Source organism: Podarcis cretensis (genome assembly GCF_951804945.1).
Source record: "Podarcis cretensis genome assembly, chromosome: 14".
In the NCBI taxonomy this organism is placed as follows: Eukaryota; Metazoa; Chordata; class Lepidosauria; order Squamata; family Lacertidae; genus Podarcis; species Podarcis cretensis.
Window position 1 is genome coordinate 18,737,099 of NC_137183.1, and position 16,566 is coordinate 18,753,664.

At 47.0% G+C, this 16,566-nt stretch overlaps 1 protein-coding gene across 1 annotated transcript in view; it reads left to right on the forward strand.

Moving 5' to 3' along the window:
• Window positions 1-613: 613 nt before the first annotated feature.
• MTHFS (methenyltetrahydrofolate synthetase) overlaps window positions 614-16,566 on the forward strand; it is a 31,105-nt gene continuing 15,152 nt past the window's right edge. Inside the window, exons 1-2 of the mRNA XM_079954410.1 lie at window positions 614-889; window positions 10,472-10,736. Of these exons, the coding sequence (XP_079810536.1) occupies window positions 737-889; window positions 10,472-10,736 (418 nt within the window). The 5' untranslated portion in view covers window positions 614-736. The remainder of the gene's footprint in view (window positions 890-10,471; window positions 10,737-16,566) is intronic.

Sequence of the window (16,566 nt, forward strand, 5' to 3'; positions counted from 1 at the left end):
GACTTCCTTTCTTCCCTTTCCATGTTTCATTTTGCATATCTTAAATCCCTGCATATTTTACATAAACTAAACCATTCAGTATTCCATTATTACATCCATCAAAACTTATTTACACTGTTTAATTTATCTTAATGCTGCCAACATTTTCAAGTGTACACAATCCCCCCCCCCATATATTCAATAAACATTTTCCAGTCTTTTCTTCTTATTCTCTTATTCTGTATGTCAGATCTGCAAGCTGCACATATTCCGTCAGCTTCAGTTGCCATTCTTCTTTAGTTGGGACCTCGCTGAAAACATGGGCCGGAGTAGTGGCATACATAAACAACCTCTTTTGACACCTGGGGATTTCAGTTTGAATTATCCCCAGCAGAAAGGACGGGGGTTTTTTGAGGGGTGGGGTGGGTAAGAGATTTACACATTTATGTGCGTGCATGTGTGACAAATTCCAGAGAGGTCACCCTGTTAGGCTGCAGTAGATTGCTTTGAAGTCACTTTGGCACCAGATGAAAAGAAAAATCTTCCCCCACCCGGTATTTTGCAAGGACAAAGGTGAGTGTCTCTTCCAGCGAGAAAGTACAGCTTGTTCGCCTTTTCCCTCCGCGCTGAGGCCATTTAAGCGCAACCGACAGCCCCCGCGGAGCCCAATTCCGCGCGCTCCCTGCACTCCTTTTCCTGAACTGAGCCGGTGTCGTCGAGGCGCCTCCTCGGGGAGGCGGCGGAGGCTGCGCTGCCTATGGAGAGCCGAGGGGAGGGCGCAGCCGCCTCCGCCGGCGACATGGCCGCCCTGCACGCCGCCAAGGGAGCGCTGCGAGCGGAGCTGAAGCGCCGCCTGGGAGCCCTGAGCGCCGCCGAGAAGCTGCGCCAGTCGCGCCTGGTGCGCGGCAAGGTGGGTGAGGGCCAGCAAGCCTGTCTGGGGGAAAAGTCTTTTCTGTGGGTTTTTTCCCCGCCCAGGCGTTTCCCCAGAGGCCGGCCAACTCGTGTCCCTCAAGGCTCTTTTGCCCTCTTCCCACGCGACGCTGGTTCACGTGCAGTTAGAAAAACTAAGCGGGAGAAACCCCTTTCTCCACGGAACGGCGCGCGCGGCTGCCCGGGAAGCGCAAGCGCGTGCGCCCTCGTCCCCCCACCTCCGCGCGCGGGTGTTTAAGATAGAGACCGAGAGAAAGTGAGAGTGTAAAGGGGGGGATTCCCTCCCGCCCCGAGAAAAACCCCTCCTTGAGTTAAATGAGGGCGCCTAAGGTGACGTAAGGGAACGGCCCGCACGTGGAAAGGGGCGGACGCGGATATGCCCCTGGAGAGGGTGGGAAGTGAGTGTTTTAGTCGGAAGTGAGGTCGGTAATGCGTCATCCCCCGGAAACGTGTGCGTGGGGAGCCCCTGCGGATACGCAGGCCCCCTCGGAAGTGAGATGTCCCGTTGAGTTCATTGTGGCTGCTTTCACCCCAAAAATGGATTGCTTGTGTTTATGGAACTGGTTTTTGTTTTTGTTTAAAAACCTATTGCTTTTGTTTGTTTGTGTATTACTTTGAGGGGATGTTGTGCAAGCCGCTTTGTGACCATCGATGGTGAAATAAATTAATGTTGGAAATAAATGCAGAATTAAAGGGGTTTAGGGACTGCAAGCCTTACGCTTTAAAAGAGGGAGCGGGGCTGAGGGCCGAAACTTTTCTGGAGGCTCGCATACTCTGGCCTGGCAACCGTTCTTCTTCCCACATGTGGTGAGATTGGGTAGAATTCAGCAGTTGAGGGAGGTGCATTTTGTGTATGCTCAAAGGCAGCCTCTACTTTATTGCCACATCATGAATTCATAGGGCGGAACATAATACATAAAAAGCAAAGCTTTGAGCACTGCCGATGCAAAGTAAGCTGCTTCACTTTTGTGCAGTATCCATCAATTCTGTCATGCCATTCATCATTGTTTTATATATATATATTTGTTTCATTTTAATACATCACACACACAAAAGAAATATAGAAGTAAACAAATATCCATCACCTCCTAGCAACTAAAAAGGAAAAAAGGAAGAAAAACAACAACAATATTAAATAGTTCTTACAATATATTTAACATAAAAATGACTTTTTTCCTATATAACTGACTTCATCATTCATAACCACCTTCTGTTTCCTTTTCACCCCATTCTCAGAGACCGAAACTTCCTTTTGCTTCCATAATACCGTGGTACCTCAGGTTACATACGCTTCAGGTTACATATGCTTCAGGTTACAGACTCTGCTAACCCAGAAATAGTGCTTCAGGTTAAGAACTTTGCTTCAGGATGAGAACAGAAATTGTGCTCCGGCAGCGCGGCGGCAGCAGGAGGCCCCATTAGCTAAAGTGGTGCTTCAGGTTAAGAACAGTTTCAGGTTAAGAACGGACATCTGGAACAAATTAAGTACCGTATTTAAACTGAGGTACCACTGTATTTTGAGATGAGTGAAAATGTCATAGGAATGGAATGTGTTAGTTCTGTGACCTAGACTGGACCCAGCATGAAAATGGCATCAGATAAGGACATTGGAAGCTGCCCTGTACTGAGTCAGAGAAATGGTCCATTTAACTCGAAGCACCTCAAGGATTTCAGGCAGGGCAAATTTCCCACATGGGAGAGACCCCTGCTTGAAATTTTAGAGAGCTGCTAGGAGTCAGCGTAGGTAAAAGTAAAGGTAAAGGACCCCTGGATGGCTAAGTCCAATCAAAGGCTACTATGAGGTGCGGCGCTCATCTCGCTTCAGGCCAAGGGAGCCGGCGTTTGTCCACAGACAGCTTTCCGGATCATGTGGCCAGCATGACTAAACTGCCTCTGGCACAATGGAACACCCTGATGGAAACCAGAGTGCATAGAAACGCCGTTTACCTTCCCGCCACAGCGGTACCTATGTTTCTACTTGCACTGGCATGCTTTAGAAGTGCTAGGTTGGCAGGAGCTGGAACAGAGCAATGGAAGCTCACCCCATCGTGGGGATTCGAACCGCCAGCCTTCCAATCAGCAAGCCCAAGGGGCTCAGTGGTTTAGACCACAGCGCCACCTGCTCCCTAGATGTTCCACTGGTTCCCTTCTGTATAAGGCTCCTTATTTTCCTGTATCACTGATGGCATGTGGTGCCAGTGTTGATGCTTACAGTATCTGGGGACTGAGGGTTACGAACCATGGGATGCATATCTTCTGAGCCTTTCCCCCTCCTCCCTGCACTAGTCTCAAGATCATGGGTAGGCAAACTAAGGCCTGGGGGCTGGATCTGGCCCAATTGCCTTCTAAATTCGGCCTGCGGATAGGCTGGGAATCAGCGTGTTTTTACATGAGTAGAATGTGTCCTTTTATTTAAAATGCATCCCTGGGTTATTCCCCCCCCCCAAATATAGTCCAGCCCCCAACAAGGTCTGAGGGACAGTGGACGGGCCCCCTGCTGAAAAAGTTTGCTGACCCCTGCTCAAGATGCTGTGTGTACCTTAATTAGTATCAGAGGGGAAGTGTTTTTTTCTCCCTAATTTATCACATCTCCAACACTTTTTCAGCCGTGTGTGGGACAGAGGTGTTAAATGCTTAAAACACATCACTTAGGACTACTTTGGTTACAGTTTTGTACCTGCGCAAATATTTCTGTGTCCGTAAGCTGCCTTGAGCGTGGTTTTAACTATGGAAAGGCGACATACAAGTGAACGATTGTGATCATGGTTTTGCTCTGAGCAGGTCTTTTGTGTCATTATTACAACGGTTTCCTGTTTTTGTAATTGTATTTCTGGTTGTTATAACCTGCCCTGGTGCATGGAAATGTTAGAAATCACAATCGTTTAATCAAAGCAGCTTCTTGATGTTATGTTGTGAACCATCCTGAGATTTACGGGTACAGTGGTACCTCAGGTTAAGTACTTGATTCGTTCCGGACGTCCGTTCTTAACCTGAAACTGTTCTTAACCTGAAGCACCACTTTAGCTAATGGGGCCTGCCGCCGCACGATTCCTGTTCTCATCCTGAAGCAAAGTTCTTAACCTGAAGCACTATTTCTGGGTTAGCGTAGTCTGTAACCTGAAGCGTATGTAACCTGAGGTACCACTGTATAGGGCAGTATAGAAATTTAATAAATAAGAAGAAGGGGGGGGGGTAATAGAAGGGAGGTTGGGGATGTGGGTTGCAAGTTGCATATAAGTTGCATATCCACTGACCCACTAAACCTCACTAATGATTGCTGAACGCTCTTGTGCTAAGGGATGGCTCAATAGTTTGTCTCCTGTGTAATTCCTTGCACGCCCCCCATGACTTGTTTAATAATGTGAGAAACCTTATTGTTATGTACTGAAGTTCTCACCCTGGGCCAGAAGGGGATACTGTAGATAGTTTTCACTCAGGTCCACATATGTAAAAAGGGGATTGAAAGTGACGTTCAGTGATTGGATAGTTACAGAAGGTTGTTACAGTTGCGTTGTACTGGAGCTCTATATAAGCAAGCTGGCTGAACCCTTCAATTCAGTTCTGTTCTCTTTGAAGAATCGCTGTGTCGTCTGATATGTTCACCCACAACTTAACACTTATCTCCCAGTAAATTAAAACCAGTTTTTAAAGCATCTCTGTTTCTTGTAACTTGGAGCCAAGTTAGGAGCCCTGCTCCATCCGATGAGAATTCGCCTTTCATCTTCATCTGGCTTTTCAATACCCTGAAATGTAACAAGATGCTGTCAGTTAGTGCCTGAACGAGATGTATTTGATGGGGGAAGAGAGATGAAAGAAGCCCACGACTGAAATGCCAGAAAACGAAAAGGAGGCGGAGAGAAAATTTATTTATTCGAATGAATACTCATTTGACAGAGGTCTTAATTTGAAATGAGAGTAGCTGTACCGGGCTGACCTCACCACTGGCGTTTAATTAGTCACTGGGTGGCTTTGCTTGTTGAATGTTTCCTTTTGTGACTGAAGTCCTGCTGGTTTGCATGCTCTGATTCGGCAATAATAGCCATTTCCTGATCCAGAAAAGCAAGCAGATTCCTTTTTCTTTTTTTGCTTGCTTTTGGTAAACTGCTGTACAGTTTCCTGCGTTGTTCACAGTGCTGTGTGGTTGTGGAAGTTTCCACCGTGGGTGTCTTCTCTGTCTTTAAATAAGATCTCTGAACTTCCCAGGGGTAGTGGGAGCGAGGCCAGTGCACATCAAAGTACATTTAATTTAAATGCAAATATAGTGGGAAATTTGCAAATTTTAAAAATAACCTATTGCCTGATGTTGAAGCTTGGTTGGGAGGGAAAGGTTTGGTATCAGGAAAGGAGCTCAAGTTTCTAGGCCAGTTTAAACCTGGCAATGGCCCAGGGCAGAAGTAATTCTGGACTCTTCTAAACTGGGCCAGCCCTATCATTAGGTAGGGGGAATGTGACTGATTTTGGGTGTCGTGAAATGACAGCAAATTCTTCACAGAATCACAGATTTGTAGAGTTGGAAGGGACCACGGGGGTCATCTGGTCAAACCCACGACTCTGAGATTAAGAGTCTCATGCTCTACTGACTGAGTTGGTCATTTAATTTCATATTTAATATCACATTGTATTTTCATTCCCAGGGATGAGGAGAGGTGCTTGTGGGCCATTCAGCCTCAGGTGCCAACATAACATGAACACCTTGATACACCTTTGATATTCTGGGGGGAGCATCATTTGTTCTTCCCTCTTGGGCAGCAAAATGTCTTTGGTTATGTCATGTACTGAAGTTCTCACCCTGGACCAGCAGGAGGATACCGTAGATAGTTTTCACTCAGGTCCACATATGCAAATAAGGGATTGAAAGTGATGTTCAGTGATTGGATAGTTACAGAAAATGGTTACTGTTGCATTCTAGTGGAGCTCTATATAAGCAGGCTGGCAGAACCCTTCAGTTCAGTTCTGTTCTGGCCTGTGAATAAACAAGAGCTGTTTGAAGAATTGCTGTGTCGTCTGATATGTTCACCCACAACTTAACAGGTTAGCTCTGCATCCAAACCATGGCTTGCTCTAGAGTGATTTCTCCCCCCCCCCCCGCCCCACCTTCCTTGTGTCAATCACAGCTCCATATTGCGTTGCACCAGTTTAAACCATGCTTAATGCAAACCGTGGACCCCTTGGTCTGAGGTGGGTCTGCAAACTATGGTGATCCTGCCATGTTGTTTGTATAAACCATGGTTTTCATTGGCATGCATGTGATTCAAAACTCTGATCGGCACCAGGAAGAGGAACGTTCTCTCCAAAGAGGTAGGGTGAGAAGGGAGTATGTTTTCACAAGACTGGATCTTGATTTGCAGGTGATATCAAAGTTCTACTTAGAGTAGACCCATTGAAATTAATGGATCAAAGTTGGTCATGCCCATTATTTTCAACACTCTGAATAGGACCAGCATTGGGTAGAACCCATTGTTTGTAGGGAGATAGTTCTAAGTGGTGGGCACCCAAACTTGGATGACCTTAAATATAATCTGGAAAGCGGCCTGATCATGCCGAGTGTTGTGTCATCTCTGAGCCTAAGAAGATCTGCCTTTTCCCAGTACTTGTTTGGGAAACCTGCCAGGAAAAAAAACATACCCCCAATTTTTGGTTCCTTGAAAGAACAGAAGGATGCAGACATTAATAATGAAATAAAACACAATATTGACAGCTGTCTTGAGTAGCTCCTTGTAAATAAATGGGTGTAATGTTCACATATATCAGTTTAAAATATATATTTATATCCTGCCTTTCCAGCTTGCAGTAAGTTGTGAGCCACTTGAGGCAGCTAACGAGATTTCAGATTAAAACAATCATACCGTATATACAACCATCAGACCAATAAAAGGTAAAGGTAAAGGTACCCCTGCCCGTACGGGCCAGTCTTGACAGACTCTGGGGTTGTGCGCCCATCTCACTTAAGAGGCCAGGGGCCAGCGCTGTCCGGAGACACTTCCGGGTCACGTGGCCAGCGTGACATCGCTGCTCTGGCCAGAGCCAGAGCCAGAGCCAGAGCCGCACACGGAAACGCCGTTTACCTTCCCGCTGGTAAGCGGTCCCTATTTATCTACTTGCACCCGGAGGTGCTTTCGAACTGCTAGGTTGGCAGGCGCTGGGACTGAGCAGCGGGAGCGCACCCCGCCGCAGGGATTCGAACCGCCAACCTTTCGATCGGCAAGCCCTAGGCGCTGAGGCTTTAACCCACAGCGCCACCTGCGTCCCCGTCAGACCAATAAACACAACAAATAAACTTGGTTGTAAGAGGATGATTTAAGAGCCAGTTGACCCATAAACCTGTTGGAATGAAACATGTTTTAGTTTGGCGTCTTCAAGCCTTCAGGGAAGGGGGCAAAGAGCCCCAAAGCCTAACAGCGACACAAATTCTTCTGAAACCGTGTAAAGATTGGCAAAAATTATGGCTGAACTAGCTGATACTTAGCATGCCTATGGTGTTTTCCTGAGTGCTCAAGGGATTTCATCGACATTATTTGCATGATCCTAATAACAGTTTTGTAATGTTGGCTGCTTGCAATATGCCCACATTACAGAGAGTGTCTTGCCTCAGGTTATCCGAGTGAAGCTCAAGGAGTAGCAGGGATCTCCTCAGGGACTCCCAGCTCACTTTTCAGATTGAGTTCATGCTTGTAACTATTACGGCTGCATCGAGTCCCGCTGCAGAGATAAGGAGACTCCACAGCCCCAAATGAGAAAGCCTCCGAAAATAATCCCGTTTCTTAATCCTGTTTACCAGATGGTGGTGGTCCCTGCGGAGAAGCTGTCAGAAGCTAAACACTTGGGGGAATTTGGGGATTCAAGAGTGCATGCGTGTGTGTGTGTGTGTGTAAGTTTTAGGGGCGTATGAAATTGGTTGCCCAGGAGAACCCAAACACCTGCCTAGCTCCCTAGAAGGTATGTTGAGAAGAGGGCTGCTGGATCAGACCAAAGGTCCACCTAGTGTAGCATCTTCTTCTCAATCTGGATACGATTGCTGATTTACAAGCACCTTGCCAATTTGGATCCAGGGTACCTCAAGTACCACCTAATCTCATCTATCCCTGTCCAGTAACTGAGGTCTTCAGGGGAGTCACCGTTAATGGTCCATCAAGGTTGGAATGCATGGCTTGTATCGCTTAGGATTGTGGGCCCAATTTTGTGGCTCTGCCTTCTAGCTGACGTCAGGCAGGCCCTCTCCCTACAGAACCTCCAGTACCAATCAAAGACTTTTTAAAAATTCCAACAAGCATTTTAATTTCAGATTTTAATAGGTTTTTTTTAAAAAAACAACAACAACAAACCAACCCCTTTTTGTATTGTAAACAGCTTAGAGGCCATTGTAGTTAAGCCGAGACCATATAACACCGGTCCTGAAAGACCTACATTGTCTCTCAGTACATTTCCGGGCACAATTCAAAGTGTTGGTGCTGACAGTGGCGTAGCGTGGGTTGTCAGCACCTGGGGCAAGGCAAGTAATTTGCGCCCCCTAACCCTAACCCCCAGATGTTGCGCCCGGTGCGGCCGGCCCCCCCTGCACCCCCCACGCTACGCCACTGGGTGCTGACCTATAAAGCCCTTGGCCCAGTATCGCTGAAGGAGCGTCTCCACCCCCATTGTCCAGCCCGGACACTGAGGTCCAGCTCCAAGGGCCTTCTGATGATTCCCTCCCTGTGAGAAGTGAGGTTGCAGGGAACCAGGCAGAGGGCCATCTTGGTAGTGGTGCCTGCCCTGTGGAACGCCCTCCCATCAGATGTCAAGGAAATAAACTATGTTCCAAAGAACATTCGCCAACCGGAACAGTCACTTCCGGGTTTGCGGTCTTTGGGAGCCAAAACATTCGAATTGCAAGGCCTTTGGGATCCAAGGTATGACTGTAGTGGGGAAGCTAAACTGAGCTGTCAGAGGAGGATTGGAGCAAGGCCTTTTACCCGAGGCAGCAGTGGCATTGTAGTGGTTAGTGTTTTGGGCTAGGACCCGGATCAAATTCCTGCTCATCCATGAAGCTCTGACCTTGGGCCAGTCACAGTCTCTCAGCCTAAGGGCATCTTCCATCAGCATATTAATGTAATACTTTGCTAGGCTTAAATCCCTTCTCCCAATACAACACGGAAGTGTCATAGTTGATCTACAGCAGGCATAGGCAAACTCCGGCCCTCCAGATGTTTGGGACTACAATTCCCATCATCCCTGACCACTGGTCCTGTTTGCTAGGGATGATGGGAATTGTAGTCCCAAACATCTGGAGGGCCGGAGTTTGCCTATGCCTGATCTACAGGGTGGGGAGATTCAGATCTGGTCCACTGGGGTCAAAAAGATTCCTTGACCCCAGTGAATGCTGGATCAAATGGTATCTGGCAGTTTTCTAGTAAGGAAGCAGCTTGTTTCCAGACGTTGTGCCAAGAGCGTTGCTTCAAATATCTGAAGGGATGCCGGGCAGAAGATGGAGCAGGCTTGTTTTCTGTTATTCCAGAGGACAGAGGTAGAGTTCAGTGGGTGAAGATTACTAGGAGGGGGCCATGGATGGGGAGTCACTGGCCTCTCAGGTACCATTGAACTTCAGCTCCCATCAGCCCCTGCCAGCATGGCCAATGGCCTTGGGCAATGGGGAGTTGTAGTTTTGCCCTGGGTGATGGGGGTACACCAACTAGAAGGCCGCAGGTTCCCCATATCTGTGCTAGGCATTAGAAGAAGCTTCCTAGCAGTAAGAGTTGTTTGGCAGTAATCCGACAGGGATGGAAGATATTGAAGATATTTTAAGCAGAGGATGGAAGCCATCTTAGTACTTGCATCCTATGTTTCAGATCCCGCTCTGAGCAGGAATCTTGACTAGATGACCACTAAGGTCCCTTCCTCCCCCCCCCTTATTTATATAAATTTATTTATTTGGTTTTCAGCTTAAAATTTTAGTCACATATCCAACATGCAACATAAAAGCAAGATTCCAGAGAATCTTCTGGACTTCCCTCTTCCCCTTTGTGGGTCCTATTGTCAATCATTTCCTCCTGCATCTTTTATGATCATCCAAATCTTTTACCTCTCCATTGTATCCAAAATTCACCATTAAACTACTAGTGTTATCCCAATCCTACTAATGATTTTAACAGTTTACAATGGTTTTTAAGATAAGTTACAATTTCCTCCCATTCCTTATTAAAATTTTGGTCTTCTTGATTTCTGATTCTTCTGGTCGTTTTAGACATTTCGGCACAATCTATCAACTGCCATTCTTCTCCGGTAAGGACTTTATCTTCTTTCCATCTCTGGGCCAATAAAATCCGCGCAGCCGTGGTCACATACATAAATAGTCTTTTCTGCTCCCTTGGGATTTCGGGGTTTTTTAATGAAAAAGTTATACTGCTATGGTCCTTTCCAACTGTATGGTTTGATACACTATTAAAAGAACAACAACCTTGGTTGCAGTTGGAAACTTGGATTATGTGGTTAAGCCCGATGCCTCAAGGAAAAGGTGGGTTCTCCCAACCTTTTTTCTCGTGAACTTTCCAATCTCTCTGACTGCAAACTCCTCTCTTTCCCAGTGCAGGTGCTGGAGCATCCTAAATACCAAGCATCTCGGAGAATTGCCGTCTTCCTAAGCATGTCAGATGAGGTCCAGACAGAAGAAATCATTAAGGACATTTTCCAGCGTGGCAAAGAGTGCTTCATTCCGCATTACAAGCCCCGGAGCAGCCACATGGACATGGTGAAGCTAGCTTCCTATGAAGAAATTGCTTTGCTGCCCTTGACTTCCTGGAACATCCATCAGCCGGCTGAAAATGACATCAGGGAAGAAGCCTTGTCAGCGGCAGGTGAGCTTGGTGAGCAGGGGGCTGTAATTTGGTGCCAGAATACATCCTTGTGGGAGAGATGAGTAATGTTGTGACATATCAAGGCATGGACAGTCATTGACGGAAAATATCCAAAGTGGTACAGCGGTTAGACTGGGAGTGGGGACTCTGTCGCCTTCCAGATGTGGGTCTCCCAATCCCCATCAGCCTCAGGCAGCATGGCCAATGGTCAGGGATCAGGGGGTTTGTAGTCAAAAGCATCTGGATGACACCAGTTTCCACATCTGTGCTCTGTTGCACTGCAGAAACACACATGCAATACAGTACACACACAGAGAGAGAGCAATTGTTATGGAAACAGTCTGTGAATCAGATCAGTTCTCTTCAAATTGACAAGATGCACGGACCAAGTTTGCCTAAAAACATGGACTGAATCAAATCTTCATCATCACCATCATCATCACCATCACCATCATTTATTTATACCCCACCCTTCTGGCTGGGTTTCCCCAGCCACCCTGAGCGCCTCCCAACAGAATATTAAAAACACGATAAAACATCAGACATTAAAAACTTCCCTAAACAGGGCTGTCTTCAGATGTCTTCTAAAAGTCAGATAGTTGTTTATTTCCTTGACATCTGATGGGAGGGCGATCTGCAGGGTGGGTGCTACCACCAAGAAGGCCCTCTGCTTGGTTCAATGTAACCTCACTTCTTGTAGGGAGGGAACTGCCAGAAGGCCCTGGAAGAGTCTCCTGCTGCTGTTTTCTGCAGATGCAATAGAGGCGGTAAATAAGGTCCTCTTCTCCATTGCTATCACCACTTGGTAGGCTCAATGTTGAGCTCTAACCCGTGCCCGGTCCGATTCAGAGTGAGTTTTCCACCACCGGCACTCTAGCTGTCTCAGCGATTGTTTCATCGCCCTCAGCTCTGGGGAAAACCATGGGGCTGTCCAGGCTCCATGCAATCGGAGAAGGCGCTTCGGAGCCAGACAGTCGATAGCCCTGGTTAACTCCACAATCCAGCGGGCCACCAGGGAATCAGCTGAAAGGCCATCAACATGGGATAAAACATCCCCTACCACTCTCTGGAAACCATTTGGATCAGGCTTCCTCAAATGTGGCCCTCCAGATGTTTTTGGCCTACAACTCCCATGATCCCTAGCTAGCAAGACCAGTAGTCAGGGATGATGGGAACTGTAGTCTCAAAACATCTGGAGGGCTGAGGAAGCCTGATTTGGATCCATTAAGTGGTGGGGGCGGGCCATCTGAATCGGTCACACCTCCCTGCAGAGGGGAAGGGTCACAGAGAAGTCCTTCAAGTCCCTCTCCACCCCCCTCCAATTTTTAAAATTGAAAATACTTCGTTCTCTTGCAGGACTTTAGAATTGGTACATAAGCTAAGAGAAGGGGGAAGAGCAATTTCAATTGTGGGCAGAAAAAATTCATTAATCGTATACCTCTGCATGAAGGTATAATGAGTGAGCTATTTTAATCATTCTCAGACTGACATTCTATGGACATTAGGTGCATACCTGCATTTAAGAAGCCCTGGAAAAAATCCACCTGTGTAGTAAATAACGTCTTGACGGCCCCATTGAAGGATTTAAATAAGATGTGTGCAAAATGACAGATAGATGGAGCGCATATGTTGGAAGCGGCGAAGTTAAATATAACTACATAATGGGAAAAACAGAAAATGGTCCAAACAAGATTGTAAAGTGATTGCCAGGACTATTAGATTTTCTTCCCTTCTGGGAGGGTTGATTAAAATTTACAGTACAATATATATCCAAGCGAGAGATTAATTTAAAAAGTATTTTTTTCTGCCTTTTTTTTTTTTTTACACTGGTCATAAAAAAGACCATGGCATGAGACAAAATTGAAAATCAAGGCTTAGCTCTTAATGTAATTTATTTTTTAATGAAATGATTTGAAGTTTGGAATGAACTTCTGCTCAAAGACAATGAGCCATGGCACTTCTGTGTCGGGTGGGTGGGTATCAGGAGAAGGGATTTGGGTCTAGCAAGGCATTAGTATGCAGGTGGCGCTGTGGGTTAAAGCCTCAGCGCCTAGGGCTTGCCGATCGAAAGGTCGGCGGTTCGAATCCCTGCGGCGGGGTGCGCTCCTGCTGCTCGGTCCCAGTGCCTGCCAACCTAGCAGTTCGAAAGCACCTCCGGGTGCAAGTAGATAAATAGGGACCGCTTACCAGCGGGAAGGTAAACGGCGTTTCCGTGTGCGGCTCTGGCTCGCCAGAGCAGCGATGTCACGCTGGCCACGTGACCCGGAAGTGTCTCCGGACAGCGCTGGCCCCCGGCCTCTTAAGTGAGATGGGCGCACAACCCCAGAGTCTGTCAAGACTGGCCCGTACGGGCAGGGGTACCTTTACCTTTACCTTTAAGGCATTAGTATGCTGGTGAAAGAGCCCCTCTGGGGGAAAAGGGGGAGCAGGAGCAGCTCCTGATCCTAGCAGTGCTTCTAAACTGCCAGGGCTTCTCAAGGCAGAGATGAATCGAACAGTACTGTCCTTTGCAGGCGGAACTCAGAAGTCAGTTTCACGGAGTTAATTTACTTATTAAATTTATAGCCTTCTCTTCCTCCCAAGGGCTGGAAGCATCAGGTGATAAAATAATAAAAACATCTCAAAAAGTAAAATAAAATCCAGTACGGATCCAGACCAGGAAAGATCCAAACTGAAAAGCCTTGTTGAAAGAGGAAGGTCTTCAGTCGGTGCTGAAAAGACAACTGAGACTGTGCCAACCTAAATGTTGAAGGGGAGGGAATTTCGCCACACTAAAGGCCTGATTCTTACTTTATGTAGAATGGAGTTACTGATACAGTAGGATCTGCAGAAGAACATCACTTGCAAAGTGCAATGATCCATTGGGCATGCAAGTGGTGAAATTACAGAACTTTAGTTTATGGTTGCCATCAATTTTGATTTTAATTAATTTTTAGAATGTTTTTAGAATGTTGCACTATTTTATTGTTGTTAGCCGCCCTGAGCCCAGCTTCGGCAGGGGAGGGCGGGATATAAATAATTTTATTATTATTATTATTATTATTATTATTATTATTATTATTATTATTATTATTATTATCCGCATTGCTCAGAGCCCTTTTTGTTGTGTTTTTGTGGGTGTTTTGCAACATGTCACTGGGGCAATAATAGTGCATAAGTGGATGATTTATACTGGGCTGCCTGTACATCATCCCACTTTATTAGTTACTCTGCAATGCAGGGACGTGGGTGGCGCTGTGGTCTAAACCACTGAGCCTCTTGGGCTTGCCGATCGGAAGGTTGGTGGTTCAAATCCCCGCGACGGGGTGAGCTCCCGTTGCTGAGTCCCAGCTCCTGCCAACCTAGCAGTTCGAAAGCACACCAGCACAAGTAGATAATAGGCACCACTGTGGCGGGAAGGTAAACAGCATTTCCGTGCACTCTGGTTTCCGTCACGGTGTCCCATTGCGCGAGAAGTGGTTTAGTCCTGCTGGCTGCATGACCCGGAAAGGTGTCTGTGGACAAACACTGGCTTTTTCAGCCCGAAAGCGAGATGTGCACCACAACCCCATAGTCGCCTTTGACTGGGCTTAAACATCCAGGGGTCCTTTACCTTACCTACCTAACCCCAGTGTTACTTCATTATTGGGATCCTCTGGCACTATAGTGCAACAAAAGCAAGACAACACCCCCTCCGGGACATTTGTGGTATACCATGGTACCCCAGGTTAAGTTCTTAATTTGTTCCGGAGGTCCGTACTTAACCTGAAACTGTTCTTAACCTGAAGCACCACTTTAGCTAATGGGGCCTCCTGCTGCTGCCGCGCCACCGGAGCACAATTTCTGTTCTCATCCTGAAGCAAAGTTCTTAACCTGAAGCACTATTTCTGGGTTAGCGGAGTCTGTAACCTGAAGCGTATGTAACCTGAGCTACCACTGTAAATATTACAGGGTTTTAGCAGGAAGCTGTGGGGCACGCACTAACTGGAAATGAAACTGCACACTCTATCCAAAGCTAGCCTTACTTGGAGTATTTATTTTTATCAATTTGTTGCACTGACTTTCCCACTTTCCCACCCCTCAAGGCGGCATGCATGGTAGTCCCCCTCCTCATTTAACCCCCACAGCAACCCTGGGAGGTAGGTCAGGCTGAGAGACAGCAGTGGCGTAGCGTGGGTTGTCAGCACCCGGGGCAAGGCAAGTAATTTACGCCCCCTAACCCGTGGATTTGCGCCCCCTAACCCGTGGATTTGTGCCCCCTAACCTGTGGATTTGCGTTCCCTAACCCGTGGATTTGCGCCCCCTAACCCTAACCCCCAGATGTTGCGCCCGGTGCGGCTGCCCCCCCTGCACCCCCCACGCTACGCCACTGGAGACAGTGACTGGCCCAAGTTCACCCCGAGAGCTTCATGGCTTAGTGGGAATTTGAACTCTGGTCTCCCAGGTCCCTAACCAACAATCTAACCACACTGGGGCTAGATCTAGTGGAAGGTGTTTTGGGGTTCTTTTTTAAGAGAACTGTGGGTGGGGGAATTTGGGTCAGGAAATGGCTGACCCAGATTAGCTGTGTGTAAAATGGCTCACTTTCTTTCTGGAACTTGAGCAACGAGGGCTACTAGATACCCGAAAACGCCTACTTTAGCCAGCAGGTGTCAGTATTCTGTAGATTTAGTAGTGAGATTGAGTGACACCCCCCCTTGCTCCATGTAATTAAATTCTTGCTCAGTCATTGCAGTCACATACAGGAGACAGATCAGGTGTCCCCAGGGAAGTCTGAAGGCAGCTGTGCCATGTGCAGTCACTTCTCTTAAATGTGAGTGTAAGAAAAATACTTGTGGGGTAGGGGCTGTGACAGGGGCCAATGAAACCATGAATACTTTGGAAACAATGGTTTTTGTTTTTTTTTTTTATTTTTATACCACCCTTCATCTGAATATCACAGGGCAGTCCACAACATAAAAATACAACATGAGAAAGCAAAATATATAATAAAACAAAAACAAATAACCACCCCCTTACAAACACATTTAAAATGAGTCTGTGTTAATCAGCCAGATAGGGGTAAATAGGAATGTTTTCACCTGATGCCTAAAGATATGTAATGAAGGTGCCAGGCGAGTCTCCCTGCATTCCACAAACAGGGAGCCACCACAGAAAAGGCCTGTTCTCTTGTCGCCACCCTCCGGACATCTTGTGGGGAGGCACATGAAAAAGGGCCTCAGATGCTGATTGCAGGGTCTGGATTGGTTCAGAGACGGTCCTTGAGATATCTGGAGACAGTGAATGCTCTGCTGGGATTTTCTTCCCCCTCTCATAACGCTAGAATTCAGAGCCACTCGGCAAAATTGATTGGATGTGGACAGAGCAACAAGTATTAATTTTACCTGGTATAAGAAGGTTACTTTATACAACGACACATTCTAACTAGGCAAAAGCCCTCAAGGAGGGTACAAAGCAGAGCTGCGAAAGGGTGTTGCAAGTGTGTGTGTGGGAGTGTAGGTTTGAGAGTCCAAAGGGCCAGCTGTTGTTTAGTCGTTTAGTCATGTCCGACTCTTTGTGACCCCATGGACCATGGACCAGAGCACGCCAGGCACTCCTGTCTTCCACTGCCTCCCACAGTTTGGTCAAACTCATGCTGGTAGCTTCGAGAACACTGTCCAACCATCTCGTCCTCTGTCGTCCCCTTTTCCTTGTGCCCTCCATCTTTCCCAACATCAGGGTCGTTTCTAGGGAGTCTTCTCTTCTCATGAGGTGGCCAAAGTATTGGAGTCTCAGCTTCAGGATCTGTCCTTCCAGTGAACACTCAGGGCTGATTTCCTTAAGAATGCATAGGTTTGATCTTGCAGTCCAC